The sequence below is a fragment of the Podarcis filfolensis genome (assembly GCF_964270895.1).
Source record: "Podarcis filfolensis genome assembly, chromosome: 4".
NCBI lineage: Eukaryota > Metazoa > Chordata > Lepidosauria > Squamata > Lacertidae > Podarcis > Podarcis filfolensis.
In genome coordinates, this window is record NC_139607.1 from 5,812,654 (window position 1) to 5,834,599 (window position 21,946).

Sequence of the window (21,946 nt, forward strand, 5' to 3'; positions counted from 1 at the left end):
TCACATAACAGTCTCGACATGATTAACCCTCACTAATTTGATTACCAGATATGTAAAATCACAACACTGGATTGTTTCAAATGGCCATTTCAGTGAGCAAAAGCTATGTGTGAATAATAATAATAATAATAATAATAATAATAATAATTTGTACCCCACCCATCTGGCTAGCAATTATTATTATTATTATTATTATTATTATTATTATTATTATTATTATTATTATTATTATCTGTACCCTCGCCCATCTGACTGAGTTGCCCCAGCCACTCTGGGTAGCTTCCAACATATTTAAAAACATCCCTTCATCTACTTGGCAACTGATGGGAGGGTGTTCCACAGGGTGGGAGCCACTATCGAGAAGGTTCCCTGTAACTTTGCTTCTCACAATGAGGGAGCTACCAGAAGGCCCTCGGTGTCCAGGCTGAATGATGGGGGTGGAGATGCTCCTTCAGGTACACAGGGCTCAGGCCGTCTAGGAAAGACGCATGTCTATTGCCTGGAAGTACCCATTCTGCTTCTAGGCCCACTTGATGCATGCAATTTTGCATAGGGCCAGCCCACATTATTATTTCAAAATACTGGAGAGGAGTGGCTGGAGTGGCATGATCAGTATCCAATATGCAACCTGAGAGTTGACCATGACTTTCAGGCCTACACATATTGCTTATGTCTAACTTAAATCCCCTTAATTTCAGTGAACCCAATACAAGCATGGCAAGTCTGGCTCTAGCCCAGGCCAAATTTTACAACCACTCATATTCAGCTGGAACACCCAGAGAAAGGACAATTCCATCCAGTGAGTAAGATGGATAGGGGCAATATCACTGTCATGCACAGCTATTAAATTTCAAATTAATTTGACACAACCACGTATTTAATTTGGGGGCAGGGAAAATTGAGATGATTCCATATATCACATCACTCTGACCATATTTTTATTATTACTGTTAACCAGAAAAATAAGTATATCAAAAATTTAGAATGTTTTCCTGAAAATTTAACTATGTAACTATGAAAACATTTCCACTGGAAAGTTTTCTTATTATTCAAATACATATGGAATGCCCTTCTTCAAAATAAATTGTATATATTTCCAACATGTTTTGGCAGTAAAACAAAATAATTCTGTCTTCTGCACATTAGATCATAAACACAATGTGAAGCTACAAATTGCAGAACAGATGCAATAAAGTCATATTGTCAGTAAGCAATTAATCATGGGGTGTCATGCTATTTGCTAAGGCAGTTAATATTTTATGCAATTTTGAACATGCAAATTTGAGATAGTGAAACGTAATGCACAACATTAGTCAAACTTCTGTGAACATTTCCCCCATTAAGATCTGAACAGAAAATACAATCAGGAATAATATTTCTAAAATCTGATCATAACTTAGCTAAACAGAAGAACCTTGACTTCAATAAGATTGTAGATCTTAAAGTCAGGAGTGGAGAAATCGTTGATGTTGAGGGCCACATTCATGTAGGGCTAAACAGTTAGGGGCCACGTGCTCCATTTCTGGTCTCTCACCAATTATACACTCCTCCCCTCTCAGATCCTTAATAACAGGTTGGCCTTTGGGTTGCTCTGCAGGCCTGCTTACCTCCCAATCTGTCATTCTCCTAATGGCAGCCACCACTTTTGCAGAGAAGAAAGAGAGAGAATGAGAGATAGGTTGTTTGCTGTGAATGGAGTTACTGTGGAGGGAGCAGGTCAGGTGAGGCACCCACCTTGAGCAGCAGAAGCCCAAGAAGTGGCACCTGCCTTGCCTCCACTGCCTGCTCCACTGCATCCAGTGCCAGCAGTGGCACCAATCTCTGGTGAAATCTTTCAAGATCTCACAGACTGCATGAGATCTCATGAGATCTTGTGAGAACGCAGAACACAGAGCCGCAGAACAAAAGGGAAAGAGGTGTGGCACTGGCAGCATGGCAGGACCAAGAGGGGATGACAGCAAGGGGGAGGTGGCAGGCTGTAGCAAAATGGGATGTGCCACCCCTGGGAAGGCAGTTACAGTGGTACCTCGGGTTACAGATGCTTCAGGTTACAGACTCCGCTAACCCAGAAATAGTACCTCGGGTTAAGAACTTTGCTTCAGGATGAGAACAGAAATTGTGCTCCGGTGGCGTGGCAGCAGCGGGAGGCCCCATTAGCTAAAGTGGTGCTTCAGGTTAAGAACAGTTTCAGGTTAAGAATGGACCTCCGGAACAAATTAAGTTCTTAACCCGAGGTACCACTGTACTCAGAGAAAGGGGTGGTGCCTAACAGGAGAGGCCACAAGCCAGATGAAAGGCACCAAGGACTGGGTGTAGCAATTTCCTATACCCAAATTAACTGTATTGGTCTACACCAGGAATGTCCAAAGTCTGTTTCGGGGGCCTAATGTGGCCCGCTGGTCAGTTTAATCCGGCCCCTGTGGCAGTCTACATCGGGTAAAACCCTAAAAAAAAGGTCAACAACTTTGGTCGGCCCTCACACATGTTCACTTCATCAAATCCGGCCCTCTGTGAAAAAAGTTTGGGCACCCCTGACTCTACACATATACCTCTGGTGGTGAAAACAGTTCTTAGTAAGTGTGGTGTTCCTAATAGAGTGGTACCTTGGTTTTCATACGTTTTGGATTACAAACATGTCAAACCCGGAAGTGCATGTCCCGATTTGCAACCTTTTTTTGGATTACAACCCCTTTTGGGGACAATTTTTTTTGGGGGGAGGCCCGATTGGTGAAAGCACACCTTGGGTTACAACCTGTTTTGGTTTACAAACGGACCTCTGGAATGGATTGTGGTTGTAAACCATGGTACCACTGTACCACAAATAAGTCTGCAATCAAAGCTCTTCTTTCCTACCTCATACTTAAAGTAACCTAGTGCTGGACATCAGCTACACGTAGAAAGCATCTCAGAAGATTGATTCACACAAAGAAGCAACACTCAGTTGTAAAACATAAGCTGTGAGGCCAGGCTGGAAACCCTATTTCAAAGAAGAAGAAGAAGAAGAAGAGGAGGAGGAGGAGGAGGAGTTTGGATTTGATATCCCGCTTTATCACTACCCAAAGGAGTCTCAAAGCGGCTAACATTCTCCTTTGCCTTCCTCCTCCACAACAAACGCTCTGTGAGGTGAGTGGGGCTGAGAGACTTCAGAGAAGTGTGACTGGCCCAAGGTCACCCAGCAGCTGCATGTGGAGGAGCGGAGACACGAACCCGGTTCACCAGATTACGAGACTACCGCTCTTAACCACTACACCACACTGGCTCTCATTGCAAAGAACATTGCATAAGTGCAATTCTTCCTTAAAATGCTTGAATTGGAAGTCCCCTTCGTCACCTTGTTAAGTTCCTATGGTCAGTGCCACCCACTGCTGCTGCCCAGTCCCACAACATTTCTAAGAAAGTTCTGCACGCACGCTTTTGGGAGGCATCTGTGCTTCACTGCAGCTCCCTCAAATAGCCAAATTTAATTCACTGTAAAATCTGGCACAACTTTAGTTCTTAATGCAAATCTGTAGGGAAGTTGAGACCAATAAAGACTGAGGGCCAAACAGTGGTTAAGTGACTAGGTAGAAGAATGCAGAGATACAAACGAAATGAAGCAGCAGCAGCAGCAACAGAGGAAATCTTCCTGATCATAAATGATAAGCTATACACCTAGAAGCTGGACACAGTGGTCTCTCTCTCTCTCTCTCTCTCTCTCTCTCTCTCTCTCTCTCTCTCTGAACCCCGGGGGGAAAAGTAATAATAATATTATTTATTACCCAGCCTTCTCCAGAATGTCCAAGGGAAAAATGCAACAAATTAAAATTCAGAATTGAGAACGGTTAAAACAGATTACAGTCACAGGAATAGGGGGGGGGGCCCTTAAAAAGCAATTTCAGACGTCAAAGACCAGGGTCAAGGATCTCTTTAATAAGAAACTCCACTTTACTAAAAACAATATCCAGCCTGATTTTCATCCGCTTGGTTGGCCCTCAACTACACATTTTAAGCCAGAAAATTGTGAAAACAATAGCTGGGAAATGAATATTGTCATGCTGGCTGCACTTCTTGCCTTGTTCATACAGTGAAGAAGTGCACAAAAATACACAACAAAAATATTGGGAAACTTTTGCCACATCAGATATTAGGCCGCATTCATTAATGGAGACGATTTCATTTATAGCAACTCTGTCACTTTCATGGTAATGATTGATAACTGACCGCAATTAATTCAAAGTGTAAATGCAAAAAATAAAAAAAATCAAGCTCGTTAGCAAATAGTTTATGCTGTGATTATGATGGTGAATAGATCAGAGGCTAAATGGAGCCTGGCCTAAACTGAAATGAAGTCAACCACCCCTCTGCCCCATATTGTATATTTGGATATACAGCTGCATGAAAAAACACAAAAGAAAGAAAAACTCCAGTGTTTACTGCAAGCAACTTATAAAAGGATAATTGCTGCTGTTTTCGTGATCATTGCCCACTGCAAAGTTAGGGTTAAGCTTTTCAACAGTTTTCATCTGTTGAGGGAAGGTCAAGGGATGCAGTGCATGAAAGCATCTAACACACAACCATAGAGCTGTCTCAAGGCAAGCCCACCTAGCTGCAAACTCAGTGGGATGAAAGAGTGTCATGTCAATCCCCCCCTCTCTGTGTGTGGCAAATCATTGTCCCCCTACCACATAAATTAATCAAATTAAGTAATAAAAATATAAACAACAACAGCTTTTCAAGTACAGCCATCAGGAGGCCTGTATGTATGATGCTCTGGTTTTTGTGATCTTTGATCTTTTAAGCAAAAGAAGAGAAGAGAAAGAGTTTGGATTTGATATCTCACTTTATCACTACTCGAAGGAGTCTCAAAGCGGCTAACATTCTCCTTTCCCTTCCTCCCCCACAACAAACACTCTGTGAGGTGAGTGGGGCTGAGAGACTTCAGAGAAGTGTGACTGGCCCAAGGTCACCCAGCAGCTGCATGTGGAGGAGCGGAGACGTGAACCCGGTTCACCAGATTACGAGTCCACCGCTCTTAACCACTACACCATATGCATCTGGGGGCTCTCTTTGGACCATCCACCTCACCTGTGATGTTCTGCTCTAGCGGAGTAGCAGAGTTCATGTCATGAATTGCATAAATTATACTCCCATCAGGATTCCCTGCACATCAATCACATTAGGATTAAGTACCATGCATGGTCAAAGCAGATGCCAAGTAGTTACCACCAAGGATGTTATCACAAGAGTACAGTCATATGTAATTATTCCAGAAACTGAGGTAAGTATGAACTGTATCTTAATAAACAGGATAGCGGTGTGTGAATAATAAAGCTAATGCTGAAAATCTCTCTCGCACTCTCACCCAGCATGAATGATTGCTGGCTTTAAGATTAGCTGGATGTTTTTTCTCTCGCTGTGCATGCCTTTTCATTAGGCTAGGGTAATTGTATAACTCTCTTGTCTCTTTGCAGGCTGGCAACACTTGGAAAATATAACAATGTATCTCTGGCGCACTGGTTCATTAAGCCTGGAGAACATTTAACTCATTCTAGAACACAGCAGGCTTTTGAAACCTAAATACGAAACTTGGTATCAGCAGCAAAATACCAATATCAGGGAGCATCGACTACTAGATGCTACGCAGCTATTAACCAATGATTCATGTGAACCTGGAAACAAATGGCCCAAATTGTTCTCACCATGGGGCAAAACACTCAAATCAAGGAAGAACATCAGCAGCACAATACATGAAAGTGAGATTGTATCAGAATTGGCATTTAAAAGGCAGGCAGCACGGCTAGTTCGGCTGTGCATTTAATGTTTGCAAAGCTACAAACAAATTTATATAAAAAGTAATGCCCCTGTTCTTTGTTTCTGAAATGAAAACAATTTTTTCCATACCAACTTAAAACATACACTCACACCTACATAAACCTTGAAGCATCTGCCACAGAAAATGTGCAGAGTGATTGCTTGTTAGATAGGGGGGAAATAGAATTTGCCTATAACAAACAAAAAAATGAGCGCACAGGAAAATAACAAAAAGAAAAAGGGTGGAAGTTGGATAGCTTTTCCCATTTAAAGCTTCTCAGTTCACAGCATTAAAATATCGTTCCATATATTGAAGAACAAACCATTGTACTTTGTTAAATGCCACTTAAATGTATAAGTAGCATTTAATAGAGTAAGGGGGGGGGGAGCAAGGGGGCAGGTCTTTGACCTTCGGATTATTTTCCAGAGGGGTTATACCATCAGATAACAACATCACCGTATCAGGGCAACACAGAGACATACATTTTGGTGGACCAGAATCCATTTTGTCAGCTGAAAGAAACTCTTTCCTGACACAAACGAGTTCAAGGCAGAGTGGAGAACCTTTACAGCAAGCTGGGGACTTGCTAACACCATTTCAGAAATTGAAAAGAACGAACCAAATTTCAGCTATTTAAAAATAAATGAATGAAATCAGTATCTCCCTCTTGCATATTCCTGATACTTCAATTTTCGTCCTGCTTCAAGAGCACATTGCATTCAATTGTTTGAAATTTCAGAATTTCAAATTTATTCGAGCTCCTCAGCATACATTTTTTTCTGTGCTGATATTAGCACCAATGTGAGTACAGTTGCACTAATTTTCATCTTATTTTAAGGACATGGTGGCATGGAAATTATTGAGGCATCATGGATGTGTTGATACAAAATATGTGATCTGTAATCTCTAGATAGTTTGAGTGGCAGATTGTGAAAAAATGGTGAAGTCAACATAGATTAGAGGGCTGACATGGTAGGAATAATAATAATAATTATTATTATTATTATTATTATTTATTTGTACCCCGCCCATCTGGCTGGTTTTCCCCAGCCACTCTGGGCGGCTTCCAACAAAGATTAAAAATACATTAAAATCCACAAATCATAGTGCCCTTCCCCACCCTGTGGGTACTGCTTCTGAGATATCACTGTGTAGTAAGATAGCACACCTAAAACCTAGACGTCTCCCATTCCCTAATCCTTATGCGAGTCAAAAGCATCTGTCTGTTCAGATTAGTCTTTTAGCAAAACTATATTAGCAAAGAGTCCATCATTTGTGATTAATATTACATGTTCTAATTCATTTTACATGACACATTTGGAATTTTTTCTCTAACGCAGAAGTACTCGCATGCAGCATCTTCAGAAAAGGACTACAGCAATTGGGACCATTCCTTGCTGAGGACTCAAATTTATTTCTGGATTTGTCACACAGTGTTAAAGCCAGTACTCAACTCTGTGCCATCAAGGCTAAAGGGAAAGTGTACACAGGTAACACCTCTGCAAGACTGTCTTTTTGTCGCTTAAACCGTCACCTCTAGTACATAAAAACACAAATACTGGATTTTTCCATCTAAGTTGCTTAAAGAGATAATAGGGTTTGCCTGGGAATCCATAGACTTTATTGACATTCTGGCAATTTAATTACTTGCATTTAAATAAGGTTACCACCATTTAGAAAGTGTTGCTTCCACTTTTGTGGGTTATTATTCTAATAACATCCAGAGGTGGTTTAGACCAAGGGTGGAATTGTAACTCAGAAAGAAAGAAACTGCTTGTGGGCCATTATCCAGCTTTTACCACTCTGGTCAGAGGCCAAGCAAACATATGGCCAAAATGAATGAATGAATGAATGAATGAGACATTCTGGAGTCTGCTGCAGCGATGGTGTGTATACATACAATCTTTTGATAAAAGTAATTTTTAAAATTCTAAATATTTATGCTGTTTTCTGGTAATTAATACACGTAAAATATTCATAACTATACACCCCCTCGAGTTCCACCCTAGTTTAGACATTAGATTTCCCAACGTGTTCTTGCCATATCATACAGTACCTCCTCCAACTTATCCTCTTCTCTCTCAACCTGAAATGGAAGCCCTCTTATTTTAGCTGCAAAACCCACAGCTTTCCCTTCCTTGAAGCATCTGGGGGGAAGGCACAGGGAAGAGATATTTTATTTCTGCTAGCACAAGGCTGCTGCCCCTTTTTGTACACCGTGCGCCAATTTGCACAATGACCACTCCCCACATCAAATGGGGGTGCCTTTTGCGTGGTCGCGTGCAGCCCCCCGGATCCCAGTGTGACTCCTCGTAGTTCAGGCTGGCTTCATCCTCCCCAGGCTGGATACCTAGAGGTCTCCGCCTACCTCAGCCAATCACCCAATCCCGCCTGGGGAGGCGTTGCCAGGGAATTGGCCAGGTAAGGGGAGGGACTGTCCTGCCCACACAACAGAAGGTGAATCTTACCTGCGAAGCGGCAGTCGGCTCCAGAGCTTCTCCCACCCTCCCCTCCCTCAGTTAAGTCTTCTTTTGCAGGTTAACCTCTTCTCCACAGCTACGCATGTGCTGCTACGTCAGGGTCGCTGCTGAAGGGCCGGAAAGGAATTTTCCTGCATTGGCAGGTTTTGCTTTTCCCGCAGCAAAACATCACAACTTTGGCGGTTTCAGGCCTTGGGTGGAATCCTTTAGTCTATCTTCCTAAATGGGGGGGGGGGCAGAGCGGTGACCCATGCCCCCCTTGCGGTTGTGATCCCAGGGTTCCCCGTTAAAGGGGTCTTGAGGGGAGGCATTGGCCATACGCTGAGAGGTTGTCATTGCTCTCCCCTCCAATGGTGGCAAAACGGGGGGCAGGCTCTCTGCTTGAACATATGTTCTCCAGAGCCAGCCCAGCCCAACATTCTGGATACCCCTGAAGTCTCCCAGATCCCCGGCTGGGGACTGGGAAGAATAAATGCCCAATGCCTGAGCCAAGGTCTCCCTACATCTGAATTTTGTGTTGTGGCCAATTTTAATCCCATAGCACGTTGTCTTGAGTCATTATTCTGCTCGGGGGTTGCCTGGGGTTGGGGGGACTCCATTGCCTGTCCATGCCAAGGGTGGGGAACCTATGCCCCTCCAGGTTGGACCCCAGCCCCTATAAGCCCCGGTGGACAGAGAGGTTGGGAGTTGTAGTCTGACAACATCCTGAGGGCCACAAGTTATCCACTTATTGGAAAAATAAAATCCCCCACTCTGGACCACATTCTGCACAATGCCGGATTTACGTATAAGCTAAACAAGCTATAGCTTAAGGCCTCACTCTCTTGGGCCCCCCAAAAAAACTAAAGGAAAAAAAGTGGCTGTACATTTCTAAAATATAAGATACAAAACAAATAAAATAAAATAAAGCCTACATACAGCAACAGCGTTTTGTGTTGTGTAGGTTCCTATGGTGTAATTAATGGGCCCTGCATATAGCATATATTCAACACAAAAAACAGCGACAATTTGTTGTTGACAAAGGACAGCTGGACGTATAAAGGGCCCCATTACCTTCAATAGTTTAGGGCCTCATCAAACCTAAGGTAAATCCAGCCCTAATTCTGCAGGAGCAATTGTCTTATCAAGCCATTTAACAACACTACAAGAATTCAAGAGCAGGATATTAACATGTTTATCATATGTAAATCCCACTGAGTTGAACAACAGTTACTCCTTAGTAAGTCTGCTTAGGACTGCAGACTTAGGTTTTCACCTTATTGATCCTAATTCTCCATATGCTCACCATGTGTCTAGGTGCATTATTTCACAGTTTCAAAAACCACAATTGTTCTCAGGAACCAGACCTCCACGTCTGCCAGAGCATTTGAAATCGATAGCCAAATCTATAACATCAAAGAGCTTTGGAGCTTTTATGTCTGCAGTAAAGAAGCAGCTTCTTACAACGGTAGCCCCCACCCCACCCCATGCCACACAACATGCTACTTTAGAAACTTGTAAACTCTTCAGTAAACTCTTCCCTAGTGCAACAGCAGGAAAAGGTGAATCCATGTAGGAAATAAGTAAAGTATACTGAGTACACATACGAGCTCTTGTACATGCATTTTTTATTTCTTCACATTCCAGGCTATGTGCAATTCTATATTATCAAGGCCAATGTTACCAGGCCAAGCTCAAGGTACTGATACTAACATACATGTCCCTATAAAGCTCAAGACCAGGTTTCATTAGAGACCACTTTATCCCTTCTACACCCAGCTGTGTCTGCAGGAGTCTCTCCTGCAAATTCCAAAGATATCTAAGCCTGCTCTGCAGTAACTGAGAGCAGGGCTTTTAGTGTGGCTGCCCCTGTTCTGTGGAATAGCAGTCCTGTCGAGATCCAAGACTGCACTTTCTGGAAATGGCTGAAGACATTTTTGTTACAACAGGCTTTCTCAGCTGGATAGATGGGTCTTTTCCACAAGCATCCATTTGTTTTAAATCTATTGGTTGTCTTTGTATTTTTAATTGTTTTAATTGCTTTATGTAAATCACCTGGATATGGTGTCTTAAAAGGCAATTAGCAAATTAATTGTAACAATAATAATGTCAATGCCTTTAGGAAACACCACTGTAAAGTGATTGCCCTTTAGTTACTTGTATTTTTTACACTTCTAATCGAAGTACATAGCTTTCGATTGGAGTCAGAAAAACTATTTTCTTTAAAATTAGTCTGCTTCCTATAGTATGAACCACGTGTCACATTCATAGGCTGGGGAAAATCTAAAAAGAGAGAAAATGCATGTGTTACCATTGCTAGTGAAAGGATCTTCAGTAACCACACCACAGAAAATAATTGTGTCTAAATACAATAATAATGGAAATACGGTTGCTGCACCTTTCCCTCTGCCTTTCCTGGATGTCTGCTTGTTTCACAGCGACTCCACCTATTTCGCTGAGAAGCGCAAGCCATCATCGTTACACCTGATGCTCCATGCCATTTTATATGCCGCCACAGATGCGGAGGACGCACACACAAAACAATACAGGCCTACCTATATAGAAGGAGGAAAACAAAAAAGCCATGTCGGGATGGGTGGGCAGGGAAGGCTTGAAAATTGCAACTCACCAGAGTTGGGATCGGAGTTGCCGTCCGCTTCGGTCCTCTTGTCCGGTGAGGCCTGGTCGTAGAATTCGTCCTGCGGCTGAACCAGAGGGAGAGGGTGTGAGATCAGGGTACCACTACCCACAGGCTCATGATCTCCTAGACCACTGTCACTGCAGCTTTCCTGGGAGCCATCGGGGAGGTGAAACGTAACACGGCGCTGGGACTACAAAGAAGAGCACAGGACACGCTGGATTAGTGCTCTTCTTTTACCTACTGGAACTCTCTTTTAAAATGTATCTTGTTGTCTTTTTGTCATTCCCCCCTCCCTCCCCAACCATCACCTCTTTGCTGCAACCCAGGAAAGAAAAGAAAGCAGGTTGTCATGGGCAACTTCACTTATTTACTGCACTTATTGACTCCACTTGGTCTTAACAGTTTCGACAGTACCTGCCTCCTCCCTTGGATGGACAGTACCTGCTCATATGCAGCCAGTGTGGAAGGAACAGAGCCCTTCCATAGGCTCCCCTCCCAAGTCCAGAAGCCCAGAGACCTCCCAAGGGCTGCAGGTCAGAAAAAGAAGCCTAGAAAAACAGATCCAAGAGCATAGCTGTCAACGTTTCCCTTTTTAAAAGGGAAATTCCCTTATTCCAAATAGGATTCCTTGCAAGAAAAGGGAAAAGTTGACAGCTATGTTTGAGAGGGAGGGAAGGAGGCAGACCAGGAAAACCTGCTACGGATGGCAGCTAGGGAGCGTAAAGGGGATCCAGGAAACAAAGACAAATGGGGAGAAACCAAAAGAAGGGTGGAAATTCCTCCCAAGAAACCTCCTACCAGTGGCTAAGGCAGGAAATGGAACTGGGGCAGGTTTGCCCCTCAAAAGTTTTTTTTTAACTTCCTGGGTGGAGACAACCTACATCATGGATCCCAATTCTCCCCTACAGGAGAAGCTGCTTTTCATTCAAAAGGCACCTTGTTTGACCCCAGAAAACACCTGGTAGTGGAAAGACTCCTTCCACAAAGCCTGTGGAATCACTACCAGTCAATGGAGACCAGGCTTTGCAAAAAAAAGTGAATGGACACTCTCCACATGAGACAGATTCGAGTGTACGGGATCTGAACCTGATTCAACTTTACTTGCCAGCTACGCCTGTCTGGGTTATATACAAGAACTGGCATCCTTGTGGAAAACTTCCTGCTTTTTTGGCCACGTTCTTTCAGCGGCACGTCATCTGGTAGTGAGCTTCCCAGCCTCTTACAATGGGATAGCTTGAATTGCATGGCATGTTCTACCAAAGGAAATGGCCTGGGCAGATAGGAATGGGTCAGAAGGAGGGAACATTTAGCCCAGGCCTTCCTGGCACAAATACTGTGCAACTTATTTGAGAACCGCATCTCACAACTTTGCTAGTGTATCCTTATTTTTAAACAACAAGAATAAAATTCTGAAATTGTTAGTAGTTTAGGGTAGCAAGATGAAATGTGACATGGCAAGGCAAAAGGGTTATCTAAACATGAAAATGTGCTTCTAGGAAGTATTAGTTTGTAGTTAACATTTCATCAATACATAATATTTCAAAAACTCTTAGCAACAGACACATGTAACAACAATTTGCCTGCAATCTGCTGGAGGAGAGGAGATATCTATCTAGACAGAACTACGTAAACCACTTTGCGATGTATAACACAAGATAGATCAGATTACTTGAAAAACCAAATAAAAGTGCTCCTCTTATTCTCTACTAGCATTACATAGAATAAATTAGGTTTTGGGTTTTTTCCAGGCACTATGGGAAGGATTAAAGGATATGTAGAATAAATTGTGTCATTGCTGGGATATATTCTAGTAGTTCAGAAAGGCAGCTTTAAAAGAAAAAGAAAGAAACTCCCAGTGGGCCTTAATATCAAGGATTTCAGTCTTAGTCAGGAAAACTTACATATATGGCATCAAATTTAACTTACTTATCACAAGGGGCAAAGAAACAGCACAAACGCAGCAAGCTTTGGCTTACTTTCTTTGTACAGAGAAGCAATATCCATATTATGAACACTGACTTGTTGGCTTCCCAACTCCTGAAGGCTGCAATCCTAACCCCTGGCCAGCATTAGCAGGGCTTAATGGATTGGTGTGGAAACTGCCACAGCTACTGTCTTGCCACTTGTGCTAGTCAGGGTGGAAGGTGACTGGGGGTGGTGGTGGGGGAATACATTCACTGTGCCAGGACTCAGATAAGGGCAACAGCTCAGGATCCAATGGATACTGTGCCATGTGCCACTATGTGCCACTGTTATCACCCCAAATGCCCATTTGGGGTGTTCCCCCAGCCTACTACTGGTCATACCTTCTGCCTATCCACCATTTGGGCAGACATGTTTGGTTGCCCCTCACCAGCAGGGCTTCTAGTTGCAGAGGCTGGCAAGAGTTGGCCAGGGCAGAGTTGGCCATCTAAACCCATTCCAACATGGTGGATTGGATTGGAGTGGGTGGGTATTGGATAACTCTGCTAAGATGCTTTCCCTGCCCTTTCCTTTTTTAAAAAAATACCAAGTTTATATTCCATGTGTATGCAGGACAATATTTTTAGTCTACCTGCTGAACCAAGGGCCAGATGACATGTGACATTAACTGTGTTGTTTGCTATTGAGTGTTTTATTTTTCTTTCAGAAACAGCGCAGGTCTCCAGTCTAGACTGAGACTCTGGCGTGGGATATGGGGAACCTTTAGCCATTTGCCCACACACCACAAACCAGACCAGCCCACAGTCCTGCACTTTGCACGAAGATTGTGTTCATTGTCAGACTGGACAGAGTTTATGAAATAAGACGACGTGCTTAATGGCTCTCAATCCCTTGTCTCTTTCCTTGCTTTTCTATTAGAAATGTGGTAAACACAGCATCACATGTCAGAGTGCGAGCCATGAACTTGGAGCACCCTGGTTCAAATCTCACCTAACGTAGGAACCTAGCCTTATCACATCTGCACTATGGGGATAAGAATACTAACTAACCTTACAGGAACAATGGTAAGGATTAACTGGGATTATGTATGTGAAAGTGCATTGCGTACATTAAAAACAGCTATAACAATAAATAAATAAATGCTCCTTTATTTTGCTATCTATTGGACAAATCAGAAATGTGTTTTTTTGGCTGGACTTCAATAATAGATTATCCTTCTTCTAGAGATTCGCCAAAGTCAGAGTCCAAGCATCTCCCAGAAGCCATGTAAGTCACTTTTTATTTGCATTGGGCCGAGGAAAAAGGGATAAAGTAAGAACATAATTATAGATTATGCGCCGTTGAGATCAGGCAGATAAAGAAATTTGATCAACAATTCTATACCTTCTTACTCATGAGTAAACCTAATGGAACTCAGTTGGGCTTAATTCTCAGCAGAAATGTATGGGGTGAGGACTTAGGCTGGATCCTAATCCTGTTCAGCCAAGTCTTGTGACCTGGAAACCTGAGATAAATTAAGATGGCAAAAGGGGTGATATCACTCCAGGCTTATCCACACTTCCTCTTGCTCTGCTGCTTACAGCAGGGAAAGACTACTCTTCACAGTTCAATTGGAGCAAACAGCAGTTTGGGGTTTTTCCAGGCTTTCCCTGGGAAAGAAGCAGTGGGAAGCTGCTCATACCTGTAATTTCTAGGCATGGGACAAACAGAAGTGTGAAAAAGCCCCCCAACGTTATTTTAAAAGCATGTTTTCTCTCTGCTAGAGTTAGGTCACTTCAGGCATCATTGGCCTGCTCCTGGATTGAGTTTGTATCTGGTGTACATTTCACCAGATTATCTTATGCTGGGCTTCCTTTACACCAGCTTCCTGTGCACTAGATTTCTCCCTTAAATGTCTAAATGTACATTTTTTAATGTAGTATGTATATGTGTGCTCTTTTCTTGGAAAATATTGCTAACATTGTTTGAATAGGGAGTTATTATGCTCTACTTGTCAGAGCATATTAGATTTCATGAAAAGACTGGTTTTTGTTATTAGCTATTGTGAATATTTAAAAGGATGCTCCTTAACTTATCTTCTTCAAGTTATGTCACACTTATTGGTTGCACACACAGAATTAATAAAATCTCTCTCTCTCTTCTTACAAATTGTCTATGCAATCTTCTTCACTATACTTGGAATCATGAAAAGTGGCAGACCAAACCAAAATCCACTCTCAGACTGGAGGGAGACAAGCAATTGTTAGTTTGAGTGTTATTGTTTGAAAAAGTTAGGACTGTATGAAGAAAGCACTGTGGTTTCTATGTAAACCTATGTAAAGTTTCACATACCATTTTCCCCCCAAAAGAGGGGTCATGAATTTTTGTATGTGCCATTATCTCATATCACTTCGCATCTTGTATATTTTTTAGACTGCAACTAGAGATATGATGTGGGCCTGCGACAAACACACATTTGCAAGCATACATATGTAGAGGTCAGAGTTTTTGGCCGCAGATTCCTAACTAAGCACCCATGGGTAAACCCGTGTTTGTTGCTGCATGTAATCACATAAAGCTTGTTGGGTTGGAGATTATAGTGTCAGCAGAACAAAAATGTATGTGTACACCATAGGAAATGATGTCTATTTGCTATACCCTCAATGTTGGTAACTATTGACCTGGGATGAGATATAATCCACTATCTGTGTCATTTCCTAGTGATTCCACCCTGGCTCAGAACCCCAGAGACCTTAGAATTCCTGGTTCCCTACAATTCTCACACAGATAGATGCCAGACCAAGTCACACACACACACACACACACACACACTCTTACATACACACTTAAAGCAATAAACCCAGAGAAGGTGAGGGTTTACCTCAAAGGTTTACATTTCCATATTCTCCTGAGCCAAATACCCCCCAAGGGTCTGGTCTAGAAAGAAACCTTTCGCCAACACAGATGCCTTGGGGTGCTCACCTATGCAACTTATTTTAATATTTTCTAACCTCCCCCCACTCTGATACATTCACTTAAACAGTGACCCGCTAGTTCTGCACTGTATCGGGGGGGAGAGGGGAGGGGTGTATCCTATTAGGAAGAAAGCACATTGGGAGGTGGGATTTTATCTTCTTATGCAGCTTGACCTGACCATGGGGTTGCCTGCATGAGGCCAGTTCTGGCATTTTAGCCAAGCATCTACTTGTCTCCTTACATACATAATTTTATTTGTATGCTGCCTTTCCACAGTTCAAACCCTGCTCAAGGCAGCTTGCAACATGGAAAATCCATAACTACTGCATAAAAAAAGTAGTCATGAACAATAAAGCATTAAAACTTTTGAGTTTCATTCACAAACCACAATAGTTGAGAAAGGTATGCATTAAACAATTCAGAAACAATGGATATCATTTTCTGTCTGTGTGTGTGAGAGAAAAGTTTTATTCTTTGCATCAAACTTCTCTGAACTGTGTTACAATTCCCAATCGAAAGGTGACACTTCAACGACTGAGAGGGAGAGTAATATTTTATATTTTATTCCAGCTATTCAATTAGCAGAAAATCATCTTTTTTCTTCCTTAATAAAACACCCAGTATCTATCTACACTTGTCTCAACTGCAAAGTGAAATAAATTTCCCTTTAACAAGCAAATAAAGTGGTACAATTTAATCTAATCTAACGCCTTGCTTTATCTTACTCAACTGGGAGCCAGCTAATGCTAATAATTTCCTCATTTTAGCCTTTTAAAACAAGAATTAATGTGTCTGAAGCTTAGGAAATCAATTCCAGTCTTATGCTTAGGTTAAATTAGCATTAGGTAGTGATGGGTAAGATCCTGACCACTTGTGCCATATGAAGAAAAAGTGAGGATGCAATAGAACACCCTGGTTTTCATTCTTTCATTCGAGTGAGAGTTGTTTGAGCTAACTGGCTGATTATTTTGAAGGAGTCTAACATAACTGATAACTTTTGATAAAACATAATTCAATGGGATCCTGTCCCTATTACCTACAATGCAGCATAGCTGGAAATTTGGTTCATGTCCTCTGGTACCTGAGAAATTTCATTCCCTATCTCTGATGCTCGAGGTACCCTAATTGTTTTGGGTTTTTATTTAAGGATTCATGAATGTTAAAAGAAGCCAATAACATGCACACATTCATATTTGCTGAAAAATGTCCACCAAATTACACATAGTGGGAGGAACTATTTTTTGCAGCCCCCGCCACCCTGCATCTCACACACAAATACGCACACCTGAGGCCCTGAAGATGGAGGTTCAGCCACCAGCTGTTAGGAACTGCGTTTTGGTTTATACTACAATGTTATCCCTCAAATTTAATACCTTAGGAGCAAACCAGGTATAACTTAGGATCGCCCCATTTTATATAGGTTTCACTCTCTCCCAGAGTATGAGTTCCATGATCTTCAAACCAGGCAAGCTAATTCACCTCTGCATGCACATACCTTCATACATGCACAAACAACCCATGGGGCATCCTAACAATAGAATGACTTAGCTTGGTCTACGACACATAGTGCAATGTCTGTCACAGAGTGGTAGTATGCAGAAGTAATTTGGTGTCATAGTCCCGTGCTGCCCAGCCACGGCAGAGCTCAGTGGCAGGAGAGGCCAGCCAACCAGCCATGGCTCAGCGGGGTCCTTGCCTGGAGGCAGAGTCTATATGCAAGGTTCAGTCGAGTCCTAAGGTCAGGAGTATCTAGGTTCACGTAGTCAGATGGTCCAGGGGTCAAGAAAGCCGAGAGCCCAAGGTCAAGAAAAGCAAGAAGCAGCAAGGTCTGGCCAGGAACAACAAATGTTGTTTCTAGCCACTGACTGAGGTTGGAAGCAAGAAGGCTGATCAGCAACAGGTGGAGTCATTCTGCCTTCTGTTCCTTCAGGTTGCTGCTCAGCAGGTAAGGCCAATTCCTGGCCCATGACACTTGGATGAATAGGACATTCTCAGAATGCTTTGGTTTTCCTTAAAACACCCACATTTGGGGGTTTAGCACTGGTTACCACTAGCAGGAGGGATGCGGGTGGTGCTGTGGGTTAAACCACAGAGCCTAGGACTTGCCGATCAGAAGGTCGGCGGTTCGAATCCCTGCGACGGGGTGAGCTCCTGTTGCTCGGTCCCTGCTCCTGCCAACCTAGCAGTTCAAAAGCACATCAAAGTGCAAATAAATAGGTACCGCTGTGGTGGGAAGGTAAACAGCGTTTTCTGTGCACTGCTCTGGTTCGCCAGAAGCGGCTTAGTCATGCTGGCCACATGACCCGGAAGCTGTACGCCGGCTCCCTCAGCCAGTAAAGCAAGATGAGCGCCGCAACCCCAGAGTCGGCCATGACTGGACCTAATGGTCAGGGGTCCCTTTACCCTTTACCACTAGCAGGAGAACAGCCAGGGGAAGCCTGCTTGGTGAAGCTGGGGCTCTGTAAGTAGTCTTACAAACAATACTTCACAGGATAGCCCTACAACTTGATTTAGGCGACAGCATGAAGAGGGACAGATGTAGACAGGAAATGATGTCTCAGTAGTATTTGCCCTGTAGGGAAAGCACCACTTAGACTCCACTTCAAGCAGCGAAATGTCGTTGGCTAACAGTGATACTTCTATTGCATTGACCTTGTTGGAGTGAGGCACTTGAAGCACAGCACAGCTGAAGTTAATGACTTTTAAGTCCCACCAGTTTTAGCGAGAAAGAATTAAGGAGTATTCTTAAGGAGTCAGTGGGATTAAACACCCTTCCCTTCGGCTGGACTGTGCCCTACCTCCGCCTCAGGTTCGACCATCCTTTCACAATCAACCACTTATTAAAGCAGTCCAGGAATTTCCCAGCAGAAAGTCTCAAAGCTACAACTGATACCCATTTAAATTCCACAGAGCCTTCCATGTCTACCGATAGCCAACAAGAGCTCATATATTAATTTGTAACTTACTGTAAGTCCTCTGGGTAGTGTATAATACAAAAGTCTTTTTTTAAAAAAGCAAGCAAAAGCAAACACATATAGGCGCAGAGATAGACACAATAAAAAATAGAAGAGATAAAGGCACCACCAATAAGCCATAGATAAAATATCAAAAATAGCTTAATCATTTTAAATGCCTGGGAAAACAAAAAGGTCCTCACACGGGCAGAAGGCGAGCTTCTTTGGAAAGGGCATTTCATAACGAGGGCACCGGTGCCAAATAAACCCCCATAGCAACTGTGCTAATAATTTGACTTAACTGGTCAGTTAAAAATAAGCTTTTCTGGTATGGTTGGATACTAAAATGAAACTTATTTTTTTTTAAGAAATGGGATTCATTTTTCCCATAGTGAATAGTCTTTATAGGTCAAGAGGATAAGACTCAGAGCAACCATTGCTTCTTGCCATCTGTGGGACATTCATAATCTGGATGTTGTTTTATAAACAACTTATTATGTGCCTCTAAATGTCACAATATGGAGAAAATGTAGAAAGTAGCATTATTTGTAATGAGAGTCATATTTATCAATACAAATTGTGGTCATAGCGATTTAATTAGTCACAGTGCAAAATTACAAATCCTGCCAATGGGAGTTTGCTAATTATATTAAATACTAGAGAAAGGTCCATGAAATTGCCTAAGCAGGAGGGAGGAGAGGGAGGACTTCAGCCTTTTCCACTTACCTATGCTCTTCTACATCCCCTCACTGGAAATATTTCCTTTACTCTCTTTCTCCTCCCCCCTCTGTTGCCATTTCATTCTGGCTTCCTCCTCTCAACGCCTGGCTTGTTCTTTCGCCATTCTCTCCAATATCCCCCAGGCCAATTTATGACTGGCCTACAGGGCCAACGGCAAGGGTTGGCATGGTGGGACAGCTGTCAAGGGTCCACACCTCAGCACGGAAGCCCCTGGACCTGTTCCTCCATTGCATGCTTCTTCACCTGCCTCTTGCTATGGTTCAAATAGCAAGAGTCGTGAGAAGGAGGGACAGGAGATGCCGCTGCTCACGGATGCTCACAGGTTCCCTGCCTGGCAGGTGACAGCAGTGATGATGAAGAAGAGGAGGAGAAACAAGATCAGCCAGTGATAATGGTGGTCAGGAGGTAGATTCATGGAGGGAGGGGAGCATGGAGGTTTTCTTGCCAAAAGGCCCTCTGAAAACTGAACTGGGACAGCTGAAAACATAGCCACTGCGCCATTCCTCCTGCACCCACCCACTCCCAAGTCAAGATACACAGCACCCAAGACCAGATCAGCATCTGAGACAGAAAATCCCAGACGTTCCTGTCACTCTGACAGTAAATGTGTCTACATTTACTACTGCTGCTTAAGATTTTAGTGCTGCTTCATGATACCCAAAATCAGCTTCCTAAGGCAAGCCCCTCACTCTGCCTTGCCAGGCCTTCTCCTCCCTGTTAAGATTCCTGCTCTGTGTTTGCAGTCATGAGATTGTTGTCTATCACATGACGGTGTATGTTTTCATTCCACAGTGTGGGAAGTGACGGAGACAGGATGTTTTCTGTTACTGTGTTCCATGAAGTGGGACTATTGTCCTTTGTTTTTTCTTTCTTTGCTGTTTGATGAGAAAGAGGAAGGAGCTAAGTCAGAATGTACCATATGTGTGTACTATATGTAAATAAAAGTAGATTAGCCAAAATGCTGTGCTACTGAGTTCTGTTATACAAACTGCGAATACTCTGCAGATCCCTAAGCGTGCTAATGCCTTTTGGTATCAGTCGCTGTGATGTTCGGGTTGAAGAAAGTTTTTGAAGCTCCTGAACGACAGACCAGGAGGGAGAGAACCTGCCAGTTGGGCATGTGTCTCTGCCAAGGTCCTACACGAGAGTAGGACGATCCTAACACTCCCTTTCCCCAATGCTACTCTGCTTTCACCCCCCCTGTCTTTCTCTCCCCTCCCCTGTCCAAGGGCTGTGCTTTCTGTTTTCCAATAAGAATGTGACAGCATCCACTTGTGTAGGGGGGGGGGGAGAAACTGAAGCAGGATGCGGCAGCATTCAGGAGTGACCAGGGTGGGCATAAAGCCACCTCCTGCCTACACAGCCCCATCCTGAGTTGTGTTTTGCTGCCCCTTGAAAATGTGACAGAATGTTTGGAAGTGGCTTTTGTATGCAGGAGATACACGGAGGTCTTCTGCGGTCTCATGTCAGGAATGGGGCTTGATAGAGCATCCCTTCAAATAATTATTCACTTGGAAAACAGGCTGCACTTATGCTTTGCTTAGTGTCACTCACACAAGCTGAGATTAAAGTTCATGTGGGGATAAGAAGGTAGGAACCTTCCAATTGATCTTTAAGGGATTCTTTTTTTTAAGAGCCAGTGAAAATCCCTTTAGTATTCCATTCTGTTAGCTTTCTTTAGCACAGCGTATGACCTTGGCAATCTAGGAGGCCACGGCCCTTGTGTAAAAGTAGCAAGCTTTTATCTAATGGGACGTGGCCCTCCCTGTACATTATGATTAACCTCAGGTTTCAAACACTTGACTTACAAAATTGTTCACTTAAAGAGAGTTGTGGGTTTTTTTGTTGGGTATTCTTTTTTTAAAGCATTTGAAACTTTTGAAGCAGACTAGCTTAACAAAGCAAGACCAGAGCTAGCCCACATAGTACTGCATGTCACTTCTTTTTTTAAAAATGAACTAATTGCCAAACAAAACTGTTTGACTGCATAGGTTTCATAAGAAGAGCTTTAGTAAACCCTGCAGCATTTTACTAGTTCCAAACCCTTTGAGATACACTAATAGCTAGTGTAACATAGTGCTAAGGCTGCAATCCTAAACCCAGTGACCTGGCAGCAAGTCTCACTTGAACCCAGTGGGCCTTACTTCTGAGTAGACATGTATAGCACTGTACATAAAGGATGAGCAGTGAGCCAGAAGCTGTTGGTTAAAATCATGCTTCAGCCAAAAATTCACCAGGAGACCATAAGCGAGCCATATTCCATTAGCTTCATCTCCCAACCTGCAGTAACAGAGGCTCACCTTCCAGGTGAGAATTGCAAGAATTACAGAGATAAGGTATGTGGCATGGTTGAATATCCAAATATGCTGTACTTGATTGGCTATTATCTGCCTATCACATTGATGGCCTGTAGTTCATCCAAGGAACCCAGGGCCTTGTGAAAAGGGTTATCCCAAATTGTTCCTCATCAGGCAGTTTCTCC

General features: G+C 43.0%; 1 protein-coding gene across 8 annotated transcripts in view; it reads right to left on the reverse strand.

Annotated features, from left to right (window-relative positions):
• PCDH9 (protocadherin 9) overlaps positions 1-21,946 on the reverse strand; it is a 752,451-nt gene that overhangs the window by 240,808 nt on the left and 489,697 nt on the right. For 4 of the 8 annotated variants that reach the window (XM_083610429.1, XM_083610427.1, XM_083610428.1 and 1 more), the window contains one exon: positions 10,880-10,955. The exons of 1 other annotated variant lie outside the window; for it this stretch is intronic. In XM_083610429.1, coding sequence (XP_083466555.1) covers positions 10,880-10,955 — 76 coding nt within the window. Of the gene's footprint in view, positions 1-10,879; positions 11,082-21,946 lie in introns of all 8 variants that reach the window. 3 more of the 8 variants (XM_083610426.1, XM_083610424.1, XM_083610422.1) reach the window with 1 other exon arrangement.